This window comes from Malus domestica, chromosome 11, assembly GCF_042453785.1.
Source record: "Malus domestica chromosome 11, GDT2T_hap1".
Lineage (NCBI taxonomy): Eukaryota > Viridiplantae > Streptophyta > Magnoliopsida > Rosales > Rosaceae > Malus > Malus domestica.
In genome coordinates this window covers 15,496,627-15,519,438 of record NC_091671.1, presented here as the reverse complement: position 1 = coordinate 15,519,438, position 22,812 = coordinate 15,496,627, and the positions used below count along the sequence as shown (strand labels likewise).

Sequence of the window (22,812 nt, the reverse complement as noted above, 5' to 3'; positions counted from 1 at the left end):
ATCATTTCTAAACAATTTATATTATCATATCCTTATTTTTTTGGTAAATTTAACATTATATTTCTTTTAGTTCACAAAATTCTTAAATTCTATTCACTAACAATTAAAATAAGCGGTCTCTTTTTCTTTTCAATTCCAACAACACTCGTCTTAAAACAAAACGTAACATCTTATTCTATAAACAAATCAACTCTTAAAATTAAAATGTAAAGTTTGATTTAGTATTATCAAAAAATATTCTTCACATTGTCCAAGCGATGAATAATGAACTTTGAGTTTTCGTCCTTTCCTTCTTCAAATTTCATATATTTTATCCTCCAAATTACAACCCACAACAATATTAAGGTTTATAAATCTCTCTAATCTCTCTAAGCTTTTACTAAAGTTTAAATTTTCATTTATTTATTTTGTTCTCTAAATTCTCAATCCATTTTTCTCATTTTTTTTGTTCGAAAAGTTTTCAATCCATCCTATTTTTCATGACTTGATATTGGAAAGTTTATTTCTCTTAATCCTCCCAAATTTTTTATTAATTACTCTCTATATAATTTCCACATGAAAAAAGCATTTAGCGCCTCAAAAAATTTAACTAGCTAACAATTTAGGCATGTATTCCACGCTCTTATAAATATTATCGATTTGTTTTATTTTTTTAACATTTATGTGAGGCCCTTCCTCACGTATATGTGCCACTGGGTCTCCCGTCCTTGAGGAATCGTTCTAAAGAGTTTGTTTTTAATTGAGTTTTTTTTTTTTCGCTGTGGTGTTGTTATTTGTTCACCTGGCAAAGGACTATGAGGGCATTTTCGTGATGCTCATAAAAAAGCTTCTTTGCTGAAAAAGCGTCATCTTTTGCAAGTTCATAAGATGGTAGTGCAAGATTTTGTCCTCGTGAGCGTTATCCTTTCGTTACTTTTGGTTATGTAGGGTTGGTCTTGTTTCGTCTTTATGTCGCGTTTGTAATATTTCTGATCGTGATGTTCTTCATGAGTATTACAAACGTATGTGATAGAGATTTATAAATAACTCATTATGAGTAGTCATTCACAAATTTCTCTATCAAGTCTTTTGTAATGATCATGTGGTGCCTTTTTAATTCTTTGCGATGCATCGCTTCATCACTATGCCTGAATTCCTTAGAATTTGAGTCCCTCGTCCAAACGTGTGACCAACTTTATATCTGTTCTGTAGACCCATAGAAGTAAAGCCCAAGGCCCATGGTTAAACTCTTAAAAATCATCACTCGGCGCGCGGTTTTTGTTTCTCTGTAATTCCCTCTCATCACCTCCATGCGTGGAAGCAAATGCAAGAGACTGAGGGAGAGCATGACCCTAAAGCCTGCTTTGAGGCCCCTCACACAGTCCTACACGAAGCCAGCTCCCAAGCAATACCACTTTGCCTATCATACCAATCATCTCGGCCGCCCTCACGCGATACCCTTCACTCCGAAAACGGAGAGCTTGGTCTCGGAATCCAGCAACGCACACCAACTGTTCGACAAAACTCCGCAAAGAGACGTTTTAGAATCCAGTCACGTGCTTTTCGAGTACTTTCGGAATGACTGTAACCATGAAGCGCTTAACCTGTTTGTGGGTCTTTGGCGGTCTGGTTTACGGGCTAATGGGTCGATTCTGTCTTCTGTTCTTAAGGTTTGTGGATGTTTATCTGATCAAGTTGTGGGTAAGCTACTGCATTGTCAATGTGTGAAATCTGGGATTGTGGAGGACGTTAGTGTTGGGACCTCACTTGTTGATATGTATATGAAAACTGATGGTGTTGGGGATGGGAGGAGAGTCTTTGATGAGATGGGGGATAGAAATGTAGTGTCATGGACATCGTTAGTTGCCGGTTATGCAAGAAATGGATTGAATGACCGGGCATTGGAATTGTTTTCGGAGATGCAATTGGAAGGAATTAAGCCTAACCCGTATACATTTGCGACTGTTCTTGGAGTTTTGGCAGATGAAGGTATGGTTGAGAAGGGAAGACAGGTTCATACCATGGTGATAAAGAAAGGTTTTGAATCAATTATGTCTGTGTGCAATTCTTTGATTAATATGTATCTAAAATCAGGGATTGTTAGGGATTCTAGAGCTGTTTTTGATGGTATGGAAAGTAGGGATGCAGTTACTTGGAATAGTTTGATTGCAGGTTATGTGATGAATGGGTTTGATTTGGAAGCGTTTGAAATGTTTAATCAGATGGGGCTTACGGGCTTTAAGTTCACAGAAGCGATATTTGTTACTGTTATTAAGTTATGTGCTATCTATAAAGAATTGGTATTTGCTAGACAGCTTCAGTGCCGGGTTGTAAAGACTGGGTTGGCATTTGACCGCAATATTCAAACAGCACTTATGGTAGCATACAGTAAGTGTGGTGAAATGGATGATGCTTATAAAATTTTCTCTATGATGCAAGGTGTTCAAAGTGTGGTAACTTGGACGGCATTGATCACTGGGTACTTGCAGAATGGTGGAAAAGAGAAAGCATTGAAGTTATTCTGTCAAATGAGTCGAGAAGGTGTTAGACCAAATGATTTCACTTATTCTGCCATCCTTATGGTCTACCCTTCTTTGTCTATATTCCAAATACATGCACAAGTCATTAAAACCAATTATGAGAAGTCACCTTCAGTAGGAACTTCACTCATAGATGCTTATGTTAAGATGGGAAATGTTCATGAAGCTGAAAAGGTGTTTCAAATAATTGTAGGGAAGGACATTGTGGCATGGTCAGCAATGCTTTCGGGATATGCTCAGATAGGAGATACTGAGGGAGCTGTTAAAACTTACCTCCAGTTGACAAGGGAGGGGGTCAGACCTAATATGTTTACCTTGTCGAGTGTCATCAATGCTTGTGCTGCACCTACATCAGCGGTAGAGCAGGGCAAACAGTTTCATGCATGCTCAATCAAATTAAGGTTGGAGAATACTTTATGCCTAAGCAGTGCTCTTGTCACCATGTATGCAAAGATGGGGAATATTGAGAGTGCAAATGAAGTTTTCAAGAGGCAAGGAGAGCGAGACTTAGTTTCATGGAACTCAATTATCTCTGGATATGCTCAACATGGTAACGGGAAGAAGGTTCTTGAAGTATTTGAGGATATGCGAAGACAAAATTTGGAAATGGATGGTATAACATTCATTATTGTGATATCTGCCTGTACTCATGCAGGCTTAGTAGATGAAGGTGAAAAATACTTAAATATTATGGTCCAAGATTACCATATTGATCCAACAATGGAGCACTATTCTTGTATGGTTGATCTATACAGCCGAGCGGGAAATCTTGAAAAGGCCATGGATATCATAAATGGAATGCCATTTGATGCAGGTGCAAATGTGTGGCGAGCTCTCTTAGGTGGTTGCCGTGTTCACCGCAATATAGAGATGGGAAAACTCGCTGCAGAAAAGCTCATTTCACTTCAGCCACATGATTCTGCTGCATATGTTCTGCTGTCCAATATCTATGCCGCAGCTGGAAACTGGCAAGAGAGAGCTAAAGTTAGGAAACTCATGGATGAGAGAAAAGTGAAAAAGCAACCCGGGTATAGCTGGATTGAGGTGAATAACAAGACCTACTCATTCTTGGCTGGTGACAATTCACATCCCATGTCAGACCTTATATATTCAAAGCTTGATGACTTAAATAACCGATTAACTGACATGGGTCATCAGCCGGACACGGATTATGTGCTTCATGATGTTGAAGAGGAACACAAAGCAGCCTTTCTTTCTCAACACAGTGAGAGGTTGGCCATTGCTTTTGGATTGATTGCCACACCTCCAGGGTTCACCATCCAAATTCTGAAAAATCTTAGAGTTTGTGGTGACTGTCACAATGTTATTAAGTTGATTTCAGTGATTGAAGAGAGAGAAATTATTGTCAGGGATTCAAATCGGTTCCACCACTTTAAGGGTGGTTTATGCTCTTGTGGAGACTATTGGTGAACATCCCACTGGGGAAATGGGTTTAAGTTTTGAATAGTTTCCCAAGTCATGGAAAATACATTTAAGCAAAGCAGCTGCATGGATCCATCCTTATGCTACATAAATTTTCATCAGGGGAAGAACATATATGGTGCATGAGAGTTTCGTTTAAATTAGGAAATGAGAGTTTAAGGAACACAACTAGTAAAAGGATGGATCCATGCAGCTGCTAACACCAAAGGTTAATTTACCAAGGTGACGGTTGAGTGCTATATCATTCCATATAGTTCGGATTTCGGGTTAAGAAATCTGAATGGAATTCAGATGGAGGAGATCTCTGCAATGTTACTGGTATCAGAATGTGTGTGTGTATATTGCATTATAATATAACCGTTGATGCAAGAAATGGAAGATTGATACTTGAAGGGAGTTCTGATGTAAGTCGTATATTAGATTCTCAAATCAAAGCAAAGCTGCTAATCCAGGACTCCATCCAACCTTTTGGGCAGATTTGAAAGCAAGAGTTCCACCAAAAGTAAAAGTTTTGGCTTGGACTGGCTCACTGGAGGATACATGTGATATGATCCAGGAGATTGCCTTTTGTGTGTGTTTCACCTCACTGATGCATTTTGTGCAACAAAGAGGGGGAAAGGAGTGTGGATCATATGTTTACAACTATGTGGTGGAGATTGTATGGGGTTGACAATGTAAATTGGGTCGGAGTTCTGTTTCTTTGCTCCCTGAGAAACATAGTTAGGGGTAAGAAAGAAATGGTCTCCTGCAGTGCATGGTGTTAGTAGTAATTCAGATGGAAGGCGGATATTTGAGCAAAGTGAAGGTGTGGAGTGGAGGAACTTTGGGAGAAAATCAAATTTTGGTTGTTACTTCGGGGCTTTGGTTGCTGGAGAGTTCAAAAAGTTGTCCCTTTTCTAGCAATTATTTGGACTGGGGAGATCTTGTTGATGATTACAATTATGATACTTGTAGTGTGTTCTAGTTTTTGTTAAAGCTCGTTTTTCCTTTCTTTTTTCTTTTTCTGGTTAATGTGGGGGTTCAACTTTGTTACCTTACCTGTTACTGATGTGAGCTCCTTGTCCACTTTTGTTAACAGAAGCTTCTGATTTAATAAAGTTATTTTCTTGTTCAAAAGAAAGGTCATGTTTCTTTTCAGAAGAGAAAAACTTATAGATAACGTGCATTCGTTGGCAATAGTTTATCTTTGCCTGTGGTATTGGTTGGTTAGTCCATCAACCCAGGAAACTTTCATTGCCACACTCCTCCTCCTGTTTGAGAGGACTGATTCTTGGGTAGGGCTGTCGCATATGCCCACTCTATACAAGACTTTCTCATTCAAGGGGTATGTCACGGTACTGATCAATTTTGGACACTTGTATATAGCCCAACTTTTTATTCGAAGTTCGAACTTTGTTTCCCCAACTAGGTGGCATTCTCACGTTGGAGTTGATAAATTCATGGCTAAGCTGCACTTGCATAATTATTTGGACAAAAATTTCATGGCCCGGAATGTTATGATAGCCGAGCATACATTGTTAGGTCTTGGATCTTGCATTCTTATTATTGTTGAATCAATCATCAGGTATGAATTTCTTGTGAATGTATCATAGACGAAACCTTTAATTTTCAAAACTGAAGACGAAAATACCAATAATCAGTGAGCTTTCTCGCATTATTAAATATGAAGCTAATGAGATGCTTAACATTCGTAGTCTTGCAGTGTTGGCTTTGCAAATTCAGAGTACCAGTTAAGAAAAGAAGGCGAGATTACTGTAAGTTGTGCATGCCCACTGTGGATATATCAAGGTATGTACTCCGTATCCATAACCGCAGAAATGCACGTTAGAGGGAGTAGCAATTGGAATTTGATATATTACACAAGTACATTTCTCCTCTTAGCGTTGGATGGGACACACTCACAAGTTTCAGCTATGATTTAACATCTGAAATGCTGTGGAACTCTTGCTCCTACAATTGAATCACATTGAGACCAATAGGACTCCTGACGTTTTGAAATCCGTTACTCCACATCAAAGCTCCAAACACAAAGCTTCCATTACTATTCTTGAAGGGAGTGAAATCTACCGTGAACGACATCTTTTCCCCAGTCCTTGTAAACTTGAGTTCACGTGGTGTAACTGTAACATTTACCCCTGCTGGGTAATCCACATTTGCAGCAAAGACCGTTGAGCTGCTGCCATAATAAGTAACAGTCCGCTGAACAGAAAGTCTTCCACTCAATTTTGACACACCGATCGAAGGGTAGTTAAAATTGTAGGAGGGGGTAGGAGTCTTCGGGCAGTAAACTAAACTTCCTGTGAGGTTTTTCAGTTGCAATGGGGTAGCTCCTGTGCTGCAGAGAAAATTGATAAGGTCATGGGAATCAAAATCATATACTAGTCCAGGATTGATTGCTGCAGCTGGGTTAATGTGTCCAGATCCATAGTCGAAAGGAGTGGTAGGGGTTCCATTTGGATCTCTTCCAATGACGCTTCTGTTGTTATCTATGACAGTTGCTGTGACAACAAAGAAAATCAATACTTCAGTGCCCAGAAATTAAAATTTGTTTGGCTACTTTGACAATGAAAACATATTTTAACTGCAACCTGTTGTCATTATTGCAGACTTTATAGCTGCTGGACTCCAGGAAGGGTGGTATGATTTTAATATTGCTGCAAGTGCAGATACATGTGGGCAAGACATCGAGGTGCCGGAAATTATGTTATAATGGACAGACCTATCAGCAGTGGCAGCAGTTGCCACCGGAGACCATGCTGCTAATACATTCACTCCTGGTCCTGTAATATCTGGCTGCAATAGGAATTTGCACGGTGGTTTATTTGTTTGAAGTCACTTGCTCATTTACTTTAACCCATGATATAGCACCGGTGATGCCCTTTTACGCACACTCCAGCATCAGTCTTGAACTTTTTTACCATTTTTAAATTATAATGTATCATAGAACTTACCTTGATGATGTCTGGGGTTATGATATTTGGCCCCATGGATGAGAACACTGCCATTTCCGGTGCAGGTTTAGTGTTTAGAACTGTTGCCGTCGGGGAGATTCTAGCTACTGGATTCCTATAATAACAATACTGTAAAATTTCTAATCGAGTTATCTATAAGTTCAGTTATTTTCTTTTATATATAACTTCTTGTTTCTTCGATCAACAGACATTTGAGCACAAAGCTTGAAGAACTCACTTTTCTGTCGTCATGTATGCTTGAAGCTCCTGTGCTTCTTCTTGACCAATTAGAGTGCCTGGGATGACAAACTGAAAGCCAACGTCTTTGAGAAATGGATCGACAAGAATCATTCCCACACCACCACCTTCTTTCACAACTACGCTTTTGCTCTTTCGGTTATCAGTGAAGGTCTCAAAGGTGCATACCACGATCTTCCCCTTAATTAAGGTAGCATTTAGAGTATTTTCCTTGCAAAAGCTGATAGGAAACAAACAGAATGTATCGAACGGTGAGCAAATAATGACAGTTCACAGGTTTTTCATCTGCCTGAACATCAATAGCAAAGAAATCTCGGGTGCCAATATCGTTATTTAGCATAACTGTACAATTTGAAAAGTTCGAAGTTTGAAAAACATTAGTGGTTCTAAGACCTTAACTTCTCGTGTTAAGTCATATTAGATAAAGGAGGTATAGCTTGTTAGAAAACTAGATGATGCACTAATACTTGTAATATTAGCATCAAATTTGAAAAGAAAAACTACCTTGCATTCTTTGTTGCAACTCCCGAGGCAGCTGCAGCACTTGCAGCTATCAAACCATATGATCTTTCCATTTTCAGTGGGTTTAGTGAGGAACCCTGAAATCACAGAGTTTATATGACCATCAACGTTAAGTGATTTTCGGATTGTTTCATTAAAAGGTTAGTAGAATCCGGATGCTAAGTTTACCTTTAAAATTCTTGAATTTCCCAGATATACGTTTGAATGAAATTCTCTATCCAATGTGCTTGCAGCAACTGTGAGAATCCAGGGAGCAACATTGCATGCAGTACTTGGAAAACCAGAGTTTCCAGCTGATGCAGAAACAAGTACTCCTTTCTGGAATGCATGGAAAGCCCCAATGGAGAGTGCGTTTTCAAAATAAGTTGGCTGCGGAGGATCAGGGCCAAGGGAAAGGGAGAGAATATCGACACCATCATAAATTGCATCATCCATAGCGGCAAGAACATCTGCATCACTACAGAAGCCAAACCAACAAGCCTTGTAGATAGCAAGTCTGGTGCTAGGCGCACCGCCTCTGGCAGTGCCTCTGGCCATCCCAAAGAAGCTGGCATTAGGTACCTTAGATCCAGCTATTGTTGAGGCAGTGTGAGTGCCATGTCCATCACTATCTCGAGCTGATCGGAAGAAGGGAAGAGGTGCATTGGACTCAAGAGGCCCAGTCTCTGCTTCGAATCCTTCAAAATAGAAGCGGGAGCCTATGATTTTCCTGCAAACAGAATACCAATTTAGAAAGTTGGACTTGTGGAACTGGAATTCTTTAGCGGCGAAGGCATGTAGGTTACCTGTTGCAGTTGGCAGATGTAAAGTTCTGACCGGTAACACACTCTCCTTTGAATTTCTCTGGCACAGGCCCTAATCCTGCATCACTGAAGCTCTCTGACTCCGGCCAAACTCCTGAGAAACGAAGGTAATGAACTGATCACAAAACAGTATAAGCAGAAGAGCCAGATACGAAAAGAGAAATTGAAGCCATACCAGAGTCAATCACACCAACAATAACATTGGATTTTGAATCCATTGGCATTTGATTGTACTGGGGAATGGAGTCTATGCCTAGAAAATCCCAGGAATGTGTTGTGCGCAGTCGGTTTATTCTGCTCTCAAACACAGAGATAACCGCATCGTTTTCTGTAGTACATGAACAGAAATCAATCTAATGAAGTTCTTGCATATAATCAAGTATCGTTATTTCATTTACTAATTTCTCAGATTAATATTCTTTCTATTGTTCTTGATATATTGAGTTTCGAGAAGACGGAATGCTACCTGAAAGCTGTTGAGCTTGCTGTGGTGTAAGCCTGGCTGAGAAGCCCTGGAAACTTTTACTGTAATGGTGAAGTGTTGCTTCTTGTGCTCCATCAACGCTGAGAATTATCCGAAAAATATACAAATCAATCTTACTGTACAACAATCTGCTTTGGCATTTTATGAAACTGAGAAATTGAATTCAGTTAACATCGTACCTTCCAGTGACTGAAGCAAGAATCTCATGGTTGGCTCTGACGACGGATTGGGAGTTCGAGTGCGAATGATGCCCCATGTAAACTATATAATGCTGCAACATGAAGGAAAAAGACATTCAAAATGCAGATCATACGTTTACAAAATGATTGCCTCGTTACTACTTTTGTTTTTTCGGTTACATTGGAAGGAACTGAACTCTAAACCTATTCTAGTCCTAACTCATTACTCCAAATCTCCGATGCCACTTGAGCTAACGCCAAGGGCTTTTGGGAACGTAAAGTTTTCGTGAACACTTGGGTGTGTACGCTATAAAATAAACCCGACGCCTTGAGTTAGAAGTTCGCTACCTTTTTGTTAGCAGTGGCTCCATGGGCCAAAGAAATGAACAAGACAAGAGTGAGAAGAGTAGTGAGTTTCAAGATGTAAGAAGATAGCATGATGGTAAAATGTTGGAAGCCACGAAATTCTGATGATTTGTTGAAGGTTGCAAGTTCATTATATAGTCCGGAAGAAAGTGTGAATTGGCCATGCCGACTTTTCATGGAATTTCAATAAAGTTTGCACATAAACGTTCCAAATTATATATATATATATATATATATATAATTAGAGCCGGCTTTTGTTGGTGTACAGGAGAAATGTTCAAACATGACCAGAAGAACCATGGTTGGACAATAGTGAGAGGTATAATGAAGTACTTTTGATCGCATTGAAAGTTTTATTATAAATTCAGGTGCTTCTTCAAATGCTTTTTGAATAAGCATATGGGAGGTGCTTTTACAAAAACACACTTTTATAACCCACAAACACTTGTAGCGTTTTTGTTTTTTGGATAAACTTGAAGTCGTTTTTACCAAACGCAGTTAGACACTTCTAATTGTTAAAAAAAGTAGCTTTCAAAACACACTTCTACAACCCATAAGCATTTTTTCGAAAAGCCAATCACATAAAATTTTAATTGTCAAAAAGTAACTTATCCAAAAAATACCTGTATAATCCATAAGTCCTTCAACATTTTTTACCCAAATACAATCAAATACGCTTTTAAATTGTCAGAAAGTGCGTTTAGTCCTTACAAGCACAATCTCAAACATGCCAGAATTTTGATCCTGGTAGTGGACGTACACTATAGTTTCATGAAAAAACATACAAAGGATCAAACATTTCCAAATGTAGCTTCCTCACAATACACACATTAGACTCCAAGACTATTTCAACCAAATATAAAGACACAAGTATAGTTATTTCTAATTAGGATTAAATAATTCACCAAATTCAAATTTGCTGAAGTAAAAAATCAACGTCAATTTTCAAAATTTGTCTAAGTTAGAAGTAGAACATGGAATAGTTATACGGTGTTAGATCATCTCTAAGGGAGGTAGCAATTAGATATTAAAGTTAAATTTGTTATGCCATGTACAAAAAAATGCATCCCGAACAAAGGTAGCTCTTAGATAGCAAAGTTAGATTTGTTATGCCACGTAGGAAAAACGCATCTCCAACATAGGTAGCAACTCAATTAGCAAATTGAAGAACTATCAACTGACATCGTAATTTACAATCTCAGTTGCTACTTCTTCAAGTTAGCAAATTAGGTCCTGCAGTATATTTTATTCGTAAATTTGAAGAGTTGATTGAACAGTGAGTTGGAGTGACAAATTTTTAAAGTAACATTAACTAATAAAAATGCCAAATGAGTTAGCAAGTGACACTTTTAAAGAATATTTTTGCTAATTCCTTTGGAGATGCTCTTAGAATGTGGATTATTTTCCTTCCTTTTAATGAATTTGTGCGAGGGATAAATCTCCATCATGATAATCTACCTCCCACATTCATCTTGACAAAATTCGACTTGTATCTGGTATCCAATTCAATCCTAAGCACCAAACGCGTCTTACAATAACCAATTTCCTACATTTTCAAACATAAAGAAATACTGGAAAAAAAAGATATCCTAATGAAATAAATCGAACAGTAAGAGAGAGTGGCACCGACTTCACATTGTAAGGATTTGGAAAAGGGGAAAAGGATGTTTGGGGAAATGAAAACTATAAAAATTGAGGGTGGTGAAGGGTTGAATTGAATCCCAGGTCATGGAACTCGGCCGGACTCTTGGAAATCGGCCGGACTCTGGATCCAATTCCTCCGAAGGCACACCGGCTCCTGAAACAGACATACCATTACAAGCACACAATATTAACCGAGAAACTGGAGGATCAGAGGAACGCCGGTGAAGCAACTAACTCGACTTCAAGTTAAAGCATTCACAAGATAAGTAAAAACATGTCTAGTTGACAGGAACGAACTCATTACAATGACAACTGATCACAAGATATAATATGACAGGAATCAGTAATTGTCCGAAGATACCTGAAAGACGCGAAACACCTGGAAACATACGAGAAAATTAGTTTTCAAAATTGAAAAAATTAATAGAAATGACCAACGGGGCAACGAGAATTATTGATGTATCAACATTCTGAAGCAATACTTTTTCAACTCTCCTTTACACAATTTGAAAACGAGCGATTCAAGATGTATCAAACACCAGAGGTTTCCATCTCAATACAGAAAAGGGAAGTCAAGTCACCTTCCTCATTGAAGAAACTCATTCAGAGTATGTAATTCATTAAATCCAGCACTTTGTAAAATAAAATACAAATCATGGTGACTGACGACAAGTGTGGATTAATGTGATATATAAGTGCAGAGAATTCGTCACCCTTCCTCTCCGAACTCTCTTGTGAATCTCTCATGGACTTCAAGGTCATTCTTGCTCACTGTAGGCCTCTGTCTAGCAAGAACCTTATCGAAATCTGTTTTTGTGATAGGAGGCGGAAGGATCTGCAAGGGCATTTAATAAGCAACAAGAATTACGTTGGAGAGCTTTCAACGCTGGACATAATTTTTAAAAGGAAAAACTTCAAAATTGTTCATCTGATCATTAATGGAATTCCTTTCTCATTTGCATGCATGATACATAAAATAGCAATTTCTTAAAACAACAAAAATTTAGCAGTCATTTTACAGATGCTTCCATTCCAAGTGAAATGTACCTCTCGAATCGATAATAGTAAAAAATATTAAATATAAATAGACAAACACTTCAAGAACTAAATTAATCATTCATTTGTTATTCTTAGTTGCAAAATTCTTATGCAAAGTAAGAAGGGCGTTTTTCTAAAAGTATTGTGTTTAAAGTGTTCTTGTCTAATGAGTAAGCTTAGCAGCTTATTAAAGGCTTGTACATGAAAAACCCAATAAAAAATTACTCGTTACTTCCTAATCTGGTATGTACAAAAGCCCCCACATATGTAATGTCCAGAAGCCGACAAGTCAGCAAATACAAAAATATTGTGCCAAAACAGGTATGCAAGTTTATCAACTCCAGCATTCAAACATGTACAAATACCTGTGACGCAAGTCCTTTTGCCGCCAGATCCTGCATGGTGATTTGGACAGCACCTGGTTGCTTTGGTCCACATGGTATCCACATATCCTTAGGATCCTTGAAAAAGAACATGGCATCTTGCGTTTTACGAACAGGTTCAAAGAGAACGTCTTTAACCTGCCAGTTTTAAAAAGAACAAACCAAAAAAAACCGGCGATGTTGTGAGCTATTCTCATTTAACCCTTTAATGCAAGGAACCCTAATAAAAAGGCAGGTGGTGCAAAGACAGAGATGCACACAGAAATATGAATGACTTGTGCTTACACAAACAGCAATATCGGAACCAGAAAAACCATCAGTTTTGCGAGCTAAGCTTTCGAAATCACTTTCTGTTAAGTTGTGGGGAGTATCTCCTAGATGCACCTGTTCAGAACATCCACACACACAAAAAAAGGAGAGCACAAAAGATTAGTAAATGTATAAGAACCATTTCAATTATTGCAACCAATAATTTTTTTTTTTTTACTGCCCCTGTTACGGCAAAAGAAAATGGATACAAAACTAAAGGAAAATGTCCAGTACTTTGAACATATGCTGTCGAGCCTTTAAATCTGGGAGGGGGATGTATATACGCTTGTCAAAACGTCGCCGAATAGCCTGTAATTTCTACCAGTTAGCCACCTTCATACAATGCCTCCATTAATTAGGGAAGAAACCATAAAAGAAAAATTCACATATATCTCCATACCTGATCTAGTGCATATGGAGTATTTGTTGCTGCAAGAACAAGAACTTTCTGATCATTGTGTCCCACACCCTAATATACATCACAAATAAGATCAACTGACAACATGAATGACTTCAAACCAAAAATAAATAAAAGTGAAAAAGAGACTCCGAATAGCAAATACTAGTAGGAATAATTATACAAAACTAGAAGTTTAAGGGCCTAAAAGGAATAATGAAGGCGCCTTAAGAATTTACTCCACTAATTCCCACAAAACAAACACATACCTGCATCTGCACAAGAAGTTCCGTCTTAATTCGTCTAGATGCTTCACTCTCATTGCCTTCTCCACGAGTCCCACATAAGGAATCTATCTCATCGATGAATATAATGGATGGTGCACTATCACGAGCCATTTGGAAAAGGTTTGAAACTAGCTTTTCACTCTCACCCATCCATTTTGAAACAAGGTCTGAAGACGAAATACTAGCAAAAGAAGCGGGACATTAAAGATTAAAAACTAGACATTTTGAAATTTTCTGGCCTAAGATCATAAAAAATAATAAAATTAAAATGAAACTAAGGAAATAAAATGAAACTAAGGAAAGCATAAGCACATGCACAATATATCTAGTAAAGTATACTAAGAGGATTTGTTGCATAAAATGGTAAAAAAAATTCTTTACGCAACTATAAACACCAGGGGTAATTAAGTTAAACACAGGTCTCAAAATAAATGCATTGGGACAAGACCTCAAAGCCGCTTAGGTAGACAATGAGACCTTGGTGGGTTTGCCGTCACATTTTACAAGGTCATCATTTTAATCAAAATATAATCCCTTTTCCTAGTAGCTCGGGTTAAATTTCTTGCTTATAAACAGCGAGAAGATGTGAGGGTACTCATTGTACCATCTCCCCCCGTGAGCCAACTCAACTTTGTACGATCACATACTTTCTATTAGAGAGCATCAACCAACATTCAATTAGTTAAAATAAGTCATCACACAAATGATGGATATATTACCTGAAAAATGTCGAGTCTGCCTCGGTTGCAACAGCCTTGGCCAAGTAAGACTTTCCAGTTCCAGGAGGCCCATACAATAGAAATGCCCTCCACGGTCGTCTCTTGCCTAAAAGTATGTAAGTGGGTACACATTAGCTTTTATAGATGAATCAAAAGCAAAACTTCACTTTGTAACAGATATAAAATGATGGATGATAAAGAACAAAAAGGGTGCTTCCCAATAAACCATGAAAATGATACTATGAAAAATATATAGTAATAATAAGGTAGTGCGATCAACACTGATAACAGATGAACTTTTGCTTCAGAAGTATCAATTACTCCATGCTGGATGATAAAATTGCAAACCTATCTGTAGTCTATTAACAACTTCAACCACAAAAACGAAATCTTTTGAGATGCCAAAGCAATCCGCCCAGATGAACACGGACCAAAAACCTATGTGCACCTTTATGATTCGAAAATTCCTATCACTTAGCTTGCACAAACATGAAATTAGAGACATATAAACTACATAAGACGAATTCCCCCATATAAAAAAATAATGCCTAATGCCCCAACATTACTCAAGGCAACAATGCAGCACCAGCAACACTTTAAAGTAAAGACCAATTCAACCCATATTGCTTTAGTCATCAACAGTATATAATTCACACTCCGTTTAGGAACCGGAAAATCCAATATTTACCCAAGTTTAACAACTACCCATTACAATTACTAAATAAAAAATCTCAACTTTCTAGCTAAAGTCAATATATCAAATATTGAAGCAAACTATTACCAGTAAAGAACTGCGGGAATTTGACCGGCAATATAACCGCTTCTTGCAAGGCCTGCTTGGCACTCTCCAAACCAGCAACATCATTCCATTGCACATTGGGCTTTTCCCTTATAATCGCCGAATTCAGCCCCGCCCGGAGCTTCGCCTGCTCCGGATCCTCACCGTCACCGCCCTCCCCGTCTTTGGGCTTGGTCTTGGGCTTGGTGGCCACCGCCGCATCCCCGTTAGACGCCGGCCCTGGGCCGCCGTCATCCAACACCGCCCGAATCTCCTCGGCACGGCGCAAGTACTCGGTGAACTTCTGGGTTATTGCCTCCTTGATCTTAGGGTTCTTCTCGTACTTCAAGTGGGTCTTGAAGTACTCCAAGGCGTTCATGTACAAGGGGAAGGCCTTTGCGTAATTTCCCGCATTATCTTCCTGCACGGCTTGCTTCACGTACTCAATCGCTTGCTCCTTGAAATTGCTATACATCTCTTTTGATCTCGCCTGACCGATCACGCATACAGAATTCGGAGCTCCGGAATCGAAAAAGGGAAAAAGCCCTAGAGTTTGAAGAGTTTGAAGAGTTTGAATAATTTCATATCGATGGGGTGAAAAAAATCGGGGATCGTAGGGTAATTTTTAGGTGGGGAAGCCCTAGATTTTATTTTCTTTATTGTTAAGAGCTGTTTGGTTATCGAGAAAAAAAAAATCGAAGAGCTTTGATCTCGATGGAGAGGACGAGGGAGGAGAGGAGAGGAGAGGGGAGGGTTGTCCTTCCGTGTAAATTTGCTTTTATCACGAGGACGCGTTTGGAAATTTGAATGTTATTCGATCTCAAGGATTCAATTCAAGGGAAGGTTCAAGGTCCCTTCTTTCTTAGTGGAATTTTCAGCTGAGAGGGTCGAAAGCCCAAATTAGACGAATTGATTCGGACTATTTCGATGTAGATTAGTTTCAACAATCAAGCTGAATTGGTTTAAATTAGATTAAGTTGGACTGACTTAGTGAAGCGTTTGGTGTAGTATTTGACTACAAAGCAGAATAATTAACAAATCCTAATATTATATTATTTAATCTATATATATTAATATTATATTATTAATATACTCCATTCTTTTTTTCATAACAATTCTCCATTTTTCTATTCTCCCCCTCCCCATTTTTTTCTCCGTCCAAAGCAACTCAATCCCCAGATCATCCCAATCGCCATCCAAACCCAGAAATAGAATCTTAGCCTCCTTCTACCACAACCCGTAGAAGCAATCCAGCAGAAACATGTCTGCAGCTTATTCTTCTCCAGGAGCATATTGGTGGAGTTATGAGTGAAGGACCAAAATACCCACAATGAATCGAATGAGGAGAGATCGAATTCAAATGCTGTCTGGCGAAGCGTTGCAGGTCCGTTAGATTTATGTTTGAAAATGGTTTTGGGAGAGCGAGATTGGGAGTCGATGAAGCCGAGGAACTAAGCAGAGAAGTGTTGCCTCTCGACAACGAGCTCGGCGATAAAGCATCTTGGGGATGGGCGAATCTGAGGTCTCGTGATTGTGGGTTCAGGACGAGGAGGGAGAGAGTGGTGGGCGTCTGGTGGTGTAAGAGGGAGAGCGGGAACAATGTGGCTGTCGTCTCGTGAGACAGAGAGCAGAGAAAGGTCTTAGCTAGTCCCATGGTTTTCCGGGGACTCTTGCTAAGAAACTCTAGTGATGTCCTTAGTCTAGGCTAATCCCAACTAGTCTCATTAATATTAGTCTTGTGAAACAACAAACATATGATTAGGCTAATAGTTAGTCCAGTATAGTCCAGTGAGGGCTAGTGAGAGTAAACAAATGCCCCCCAACTTTACAAACCAAGCAAGAAATGACCCAAACTAGGAGGCACTATTTTTGTGTAAGTGGAACATGAGACGATACACCGCATATGCTTTTATCATTTTGATATGGTCGAAAATTTAACCAAAGAGATTTGCGTGCTTATAACATGTTGTAAACTAGAATTAGTATGAGTGCTTGAGAGTCGACTCTTACTAATAAGCAGAAAGAATTGTTGTGTGTTAGTCATTACAAAGATGTCATTTGTTTCAAGCATCATTTATTCAAGCCAGTCTTTGTATACTGGTTTTTTTTTTTTTTGTTAATATAACTTTCATCAAAGAACTAAAATATACACAAAGCCCACAATATACACAAATCCCTCCTCCAAAGACCCAAACAAAAGGCATAAGCCCCGACCCAAACAAACCCTAACACAACAAGCCAGAAAAAAAAAATCCCCAACTGGAATCCATACACAACGGTCGTCGGAACCCTATGGAAATCAGTCATCCATCCCCAAGGTTGCCAAAATTGCCCCAATTTGCGCACAATCCGAGTCATCCAGATAAACTCCACACTTCCAGTCGTAGCATCGTCACCCAAGGAGCTTCTAGATCGAAGCTTAGTCACCGAGGAAAACAGTCCATCGGAATAGTTGTGACGGAAAGTGGCGGTACAAAGACCCGAACCGAAGTTCTGCACACCTTCCCTTGCAGAATTGAAGCTTCACCAGAGGAAATTTCACATTTGAACTGGGTATCAATAACATGACTAAGAACGGGAGTTGAAACCGGAAGATCGGATAGATCTAAGCAGGGATCCAAGTCGAAAATACAATCTATCCAGAAAGGACATAGGAGCCAGGCGGAAGGAAAAAGGAGGAGGAGGGACTGGGGCTGCCACCAACCTAAGCCACAGCTAGGATCGGCGGCAGCAAAAGTGAGAAAGAATTGAAGAACCAAGCTTGAAAACTGAAGAAAACTCTTACCAAAATGGGAGAGAACTTCATGAATTAACTTAAAATACCTGACAAACCTATAAAAAATGGCCACAAGTCTATTGTCCCCCATTTATTGTCTCCCTTGTGTTTGTTAATTTTTCAACATCTGTCTTATAACCTAACTGAAAGATAACTCTTTTAACTTTTTTATTTTGCATTTAAAAGGAGATTGACGCCAGAGTAGGAATACGCTCAAGTATTTCAATTTTTTCTTTAAAATTTTTAAATGACAAATAAAAAAGTTAACAAAGTTGTCTCTCAATTAAGTCGTACTATAGATGTCAAAAGTTTAGCAAAGAGACACAATAGAGACATCGAACTCGTGGCTAGCAAATATATCCCTTGTAATTATACACTCATTATTATAATATTGATTTCACCACGCAACGCCTTGATTGACTTAGCTAGTTAACTCTTCTCCAAATCTGTAAAATACAACATTGTAGATCAAGGTGACATTGTAGTAATGGTGGTGCTAGTTGCTAAACCAACTTTTAGCAGAAAGTAACCAAAATTCTTAATGAGTTTCGGTTGCTAGCTATGAATGTATACACAATTTTTTTTTTTGTCAAGTGATACACTTCGATTTGGATAACCAAGTGGATACTAAAATCGAAACATGTTGACCAACACTTAAAAGGTAATGAAGTCAAAATATGCAAATGATGTGTAAAAAGTGCGACTAAATTAAAATCAAATTCTAGAACTAATTTAAACCAAGAAAAAGAGTGCAAAGTGTGGGATGAACCCTTATTATAAATGCATGCAGTATTAGCTCATAGATAAAAGTGCAGTAATGGTAAGAATATTCTCATCTTGAGAGGATGGATACTTTACTACTAACAAGAAATAAATTTCCTACATTAACATAAGTGGGTGTGAGAAACCGCCAATGAACCCTCGCTCACTGATGAGACAATTTCATATTATATATTTTACCATATTCTTAGTATGTTTTGTTCATTATTTTGGAAATTTTGACTGTCGAATTAGTGTTTTTAGAGGAAAATTCCTTGTACAAAGTTGTTGGGGACATCCAGATCTTTCTAACGCTACCTTTTGGGCAAGATTTGATGATGATATGGTCATAAAACGTGGAGATTTATTCGTTGCCCAGATTACTCGATTTGAATATGATTGAGTTTACGAGTTTTATTATTTTATTTGGTTTTTTGTATTTGTTGGGAGACCTAAATTAGTAGGATTCAGATTTCTAAGTCTATTTATATGTGATTTAGGAGCCCTAGAGGGCCAGAACGTTGTTGGGGGACTAGACCTCGGTTTAGAGAGCTTTGACAATTTGTTTCAAGAGTGTTCTCTATCTTTACTTCTTTATTAATATTTTTCTTTTTATTGTAATTGTGTGTAACTTATTTCTTTTGTTAGGACCAAGCTATGAGTCTTAACATGAATATGTGGTTCTTATTAATTTTCATATGAATTGATGTTTTCTTGCTTTGAATTATTAATAACTATGTTTAAACTATCTAATGTGACTGTCCACCATTAGGGTAATTATACAAGTAATATGATACAATTTTTGTTGGAACGTCACCCTAAAATTAGGAGGGCTTCTTGTGATTAATAAATGTAATTTCACTAAAGGCGAGCATCACACTCTTAAAGGTTGCATGATTTTTCAAAGAGTTTTTCACAAAGCTTAATGAGTTTTTGCATGTTTATATTTGATCTGAACATCACACACAAATTGCATGTTAAATATACATTTTTGCTTGAACATTAGGAGAAAAATATGCATTAGCGAAACACTCCCGCTTGAACATCACTTAACCTTCAAATCATGTATGCGGAAATTCATTAGTAATTGACAAAATTATATGGTATTGTTAATGGCAACGACTGAATCCTAGTATGTCCCATAATTAATTGTCAATAAAATTTGTTTTGGGAATTGTTATTAGCACTCTAACAATCTCATTCCACACTCCTTAAAATTGTGTTTTTCTTTCTAATTATAGAAAATTTGGAGTGTAAAATGAGATTTTTGGAGTGACAATAACAATTCCCTTTGTTTTCTTAAGTTTTATTTGCCTGATATGTTTTCTTTAATTTAAAACTGTTTTGTTTCTTATTTTTCTTTTAAATTTAAATCTTAATTTTTTTTCTCAAATCTATTTTTAAATAGTTAATTAAGGATTAGTTTAATACAAATTATTCATATCAATTCATGTGGCGAACGATCTTGTTTGAGTCATTTATACTATAATTACTTTGTTCTCTTACATGTATTTTTATCCCACTTTTGAAATTTCTTGATTGGATTTTTGTCACCTACAAAAATAGGTATAAAAACACTTAAAAGTACTTACAAGAGAACAAAGTAATTATAGTATAAACAGTTCAAATAAAATTGTTCTCTATATGAATTTGTGGGCCCTATACTATATGTGTGTTACATGAGCAGACTACCATAATAATTTACAAAAATCCTAATAGAATGATCACATTAATTGTGTGGCAATGATTGACTCATAAATTAAAATGAGAAGTCAATTTCATTGAACATTTACAATAAAAAGTCATTTCTTTATATTAAAATGATTCATGTAGTAAGACCTACTCTAATATAAAATTCAAATTTTAGGTTCTAAATCTATCCTAATTTGCTCTAATCCTTGGGCTAAATATGAGTTTTAACTCAAAACTCATTTTTGGGGCAAATTTAGCCTAGGATTTCACCTTGGTTAGTGGGTTGGCCCATCATATATGTGTATTTTTTTTTAGTTTTATATTTATAAATTCATTGAATCTATCGGCTAAAAATCTAATAAATCCAATAGTAAAAATAAAAATCTAACGGTCCAAATTTAAATCCAACTACTTAATTAAAAAAAATTCTTTCATACACGAGTTTTATGATGTTGGTTTAGTAATTTTTCAATATTTATTGAAATCTAAATATATTTAGGTTAAAATGTTCTGAAAATTAAATTAGAATAGTCTACGTAATTGTTTTTGGAAAGTTACTTTAAGAAAAAATTATTCTAAATTCATAATCTTAGACTAAAAATTTAAGGGTAAATTAATTTTTTCTTTTTCACACATTTGCAGAAGTAAGTGGAAATTAATTAATTTTTTATTATTTTTTCTGTTCACACATTTGCACTTTGGATTGAGTTTGCCAGGTCATGACAGTGAGGTGGGAAAGAGACGAACAAAATGTATATTGTAGCAATAGTTCTTTAACTTTAATCAAATTGAATCCCTCAACTAAAAATTCATTACCATTAGTTTTTTAACTTATAAAAATGTGTAGCTATAGTCATTTTATCAAAATTTTGTCAAAATAAGTTACGTTGGAATGACCATTTATACAATTAGAGTCCCTCAACTCATCAAAGTGTGTAATTATGATCATTTTTGTCAACTACGTCAAAATTTTTGTTAAAACGAGTTATGTTGGAGGGACCATTGTTACAATTAGGTTAAAGTTAAAAGATCATTTATTTAGTTGAATTAGGGCTGGGTTCGGTTCTGATCGGTTCGGTTTTTTGCCAAAACCGAAACCAAACCGAAATTTCGGTTCGGCCCAAATTTTTTTCGGTTCGGTTTCGGTTTTTTTTCATTTTTTTTTTTCCTCCAAAAAATGCAAAACAACCACAACAACATAAGATAGACCCCTGTCACTTGAATTACTTCTCCTTCTATCCTCCTGTTCCTTCTCCCTCTGTTTCCTCCGTTCTTCTGCTTCTTTCTCCCTCGCTAACCTTTCTTCTTCCCTTACCTTCTCCTTAGATTCCTGAAAAATAAGGTCCACGTTTTTCAGTCCCTGAGCAAGAAATTATATTTTTCCTTAACTTCAATACTTCATTAATCAACAGAGAGACTCACCTTGAACTCAGCGATAAAATCTCGAACCATGCCATAACCAATATGCTGTTTCCCTGTAACATGAGACTGAGTTCTCTCTACAGCATCATTGGCCACAAGAAATGAACCACAGATATCACAGAGTGCCATTTTTTTCTCCTGTGCTAGCATCAACACTTTATCATTCTGTATTTCTTCCTTACAGCATTTACTCGCTGAAATCATCAAAAGCCGCTCTCTCTCTCTCTCTCTCTCTAAAAAGCTCAAATCGTTTTGTAGTCATGAAGTTAAAGCCTTTATATTCAACAAAAAACCCAAATCCAGAAAGAAAGAAAAAAACCCAGAAATCCATCATAGTCTTTTAATTTTTTATCATTTGGGTAGTTTTGAAATCGAACCAAAACCATGAAAGAGTCGAAGAAAAGCTTGGATCCTCATCTCAGCTGTGAAATCCATCATAGTCGATTTCTTCTCCGCCTCGCCGAGGATCTCGTCGATACAAATTAGTACCGCATGCAAGGATAAGAAAATATAAAATTAATGAAACCTCAACTAATAGTGTTCATAACTGAAGTTACCCAAAACAAATTGCAAAACCAAAACCCATGAAATTGAAAAGCTACAGAACCCATGAAATTGAAAATAAATTCTGCAAAACGCATCAAATTGAAAACAAAATATGTAGAACAAACATGAGAGAAATTATTATAAGACTAACCTTGCAAAGGAACGAAGTAGTGGGTCGAGACTCGAAACAGCAAGAGGTCGTGGGTCACAGGTCATGGCGGTGAGAAACTGAGAGCAAATCAGTGACGACGAGTGAGACGGCGACACTTGCAGGTCGCTGTGAAGGAAGAAGACGAAGCGGAAGAGCGGCGGAGTTGGGAAGGAAGGAGAGAGGGTCTAGAGTACAGAGGAGAGGGATAAGGGAAAAGGGTCGCGCCGTCGTGGGTCACCTGAGAGATTGAGAGAGACAGAGCGATTGAAGTTGAAGACCCAACAAGAGAGAGAGGAGGCTCGGCTGCGCTGGGTTAGGGTTACACTGGAGGAGAGGAGGCAGGGAACGAGAGAGAGGGGAAGGGAATGAAAAAAAATAAAAGGTAT

General features: G+C 37.6%; 3 protein-coding genes across 3 annotated transcripts; 1 reads left to right on the top strand and 2 right to left on the bottom strand.

Annotated features, from left to right (window-relative positions):
* The first annotated feature begins 1,144 nt into the window (after positions 1 to 1,144).
* LOC103447976 (pentatricopeptide repeat-containing protein At2g27610) lies at positions 1,145 to 5,082 on the top strand. The gene has a single exon (XM_070808627.1). The coding sequence runs from the start codon at positions 1,290 to 1,292 to the stop codon at positions 3,948 to 3,950; it is 2,661 nt and encodes an 886-aa protein (XP_070664728.1). The 5' UTR covers positions 1,145 to 1,289; the 3' UTR covers positions 3,951 to 5,082.
* A 610-nt stretch (positions 5,083 to 5,692) lies between these two features.
* On the bottom strand, positions 5,693 to 9,699 carry LOC103448066 (subtilisin-like serine-protease S). Its single transcript, XM_070808628.1, has 11 exons — positions 9,508 to 9,699; positions 9,160 to 9,251; positions 8,963 to 9,060; positions 8,672 to 8,824; positions 8,479 to 8,590; positions 7,862 to 8,402; positions 7,676 to 7,770; positions 7,152 to 7,391; positions 6,914 to 7,028; positions 6,551 to 6,755; positions 5,693 to 6,460 (listed from the first exon to the last, which is right to left on the bottom strand). The coding sequence occupies exons 1-11, from the start codon at positions 9,595 to 9,597 to the stop codon at positions 5,913 to 5,915; spliced, it is 2,289 nt and encodes a 762-aa protein (XP_070664729.1). The 5' UTR covers positions 9,598 to 9,699; the 3' UTR covers positions 5,693 to 5,912.
* Positions 9,700 to 11,599: 1,900 nt separating this feature from the next.
* LOC103447974 (protein SUPPRESSOR OF K(+) TRANSPORT GROWTH DEFECT 1) lies at positions 11,600 to 16,011 on the bottom strand. The gene is made up of 8 exons (XM_008387202.3): positions 15,084 to 16,011; positions 14,303 to 14,408; positions 13,566 to 13,764; positions 13,300 to 13,368; positions 13,134 to 13,208; positions 12,876 to 12,974; positions 12,573 to 12,728; positions 11,600 to 12,004 (listed from the first exon to the last, which is right to left on the bottom strand). The coding sequence occupies exons 1-8, from the start codon at positions 15,553 to 15,555 to the stop codon at positions 11,879 to 11,881; spliced, it is 1,302 nt and encodes a 433-aa protein (XP_008385424.1). The 5' UTR covers positions 15,556 to 16,011; the 3' UTR covers positions 11,600 to 11,878.
* Between the last annotated feature and the right edge of the window lie 6,801 nt (positions 16,012 to 22,812).

Bases quoted from the DNA above. Each gene is read 5' to 3' on its own strand.
- LOC103447976 (XM_070808627.1), top strand. From the start codon at position 1,290: ATGCGTGGAAGCAAATGCAAGAGACTGAGGGAGAGCATGACCCTAAAG.
- LOC103448066 (XM_070808628.1), bottom strand. From the start codon at position 9,597: ATGCTATCTTCTTACATCTTGAAACTCACTACTCTTCTCACTCTTGTC. The intron at 8,591-8,671 runs GTATGGCTTCAA...TTCGTTTCTCAG, and splicing joins TGTTGGTGTGATTGACTCTG to GAGTTTGGCCGGAGTCAGAG. The intron at 6,461-6,550 runs GTTGCAGTTAAA...TTGTTGTCACAG, and splicing joins GTCTGCAATAATGACAACAG to CAACTGTCATAGATAACAAC.
- LOC103447974 (XM_008387202.3), bottom strand. From the start codon at position 15,555: ATGTATAGCAATTTCAAGGAGCAAGCGATTGAGTACGTGAAGCAAGCC. The intron at 13,765-14,302 runs GTAATATATCCA...TTCTTTTGCTAG, and splicing joins GCAGACTCGACATTTTTCAG to TATTTCGTCTTCAGACCTTG. The intron at 12,975-13,133 runs GTACTGGACATT...TGTTCTGAACAG, and splicing joins CTCGACAGCATATGTTCAAA to GTGCATCTAGGAGATACTCC.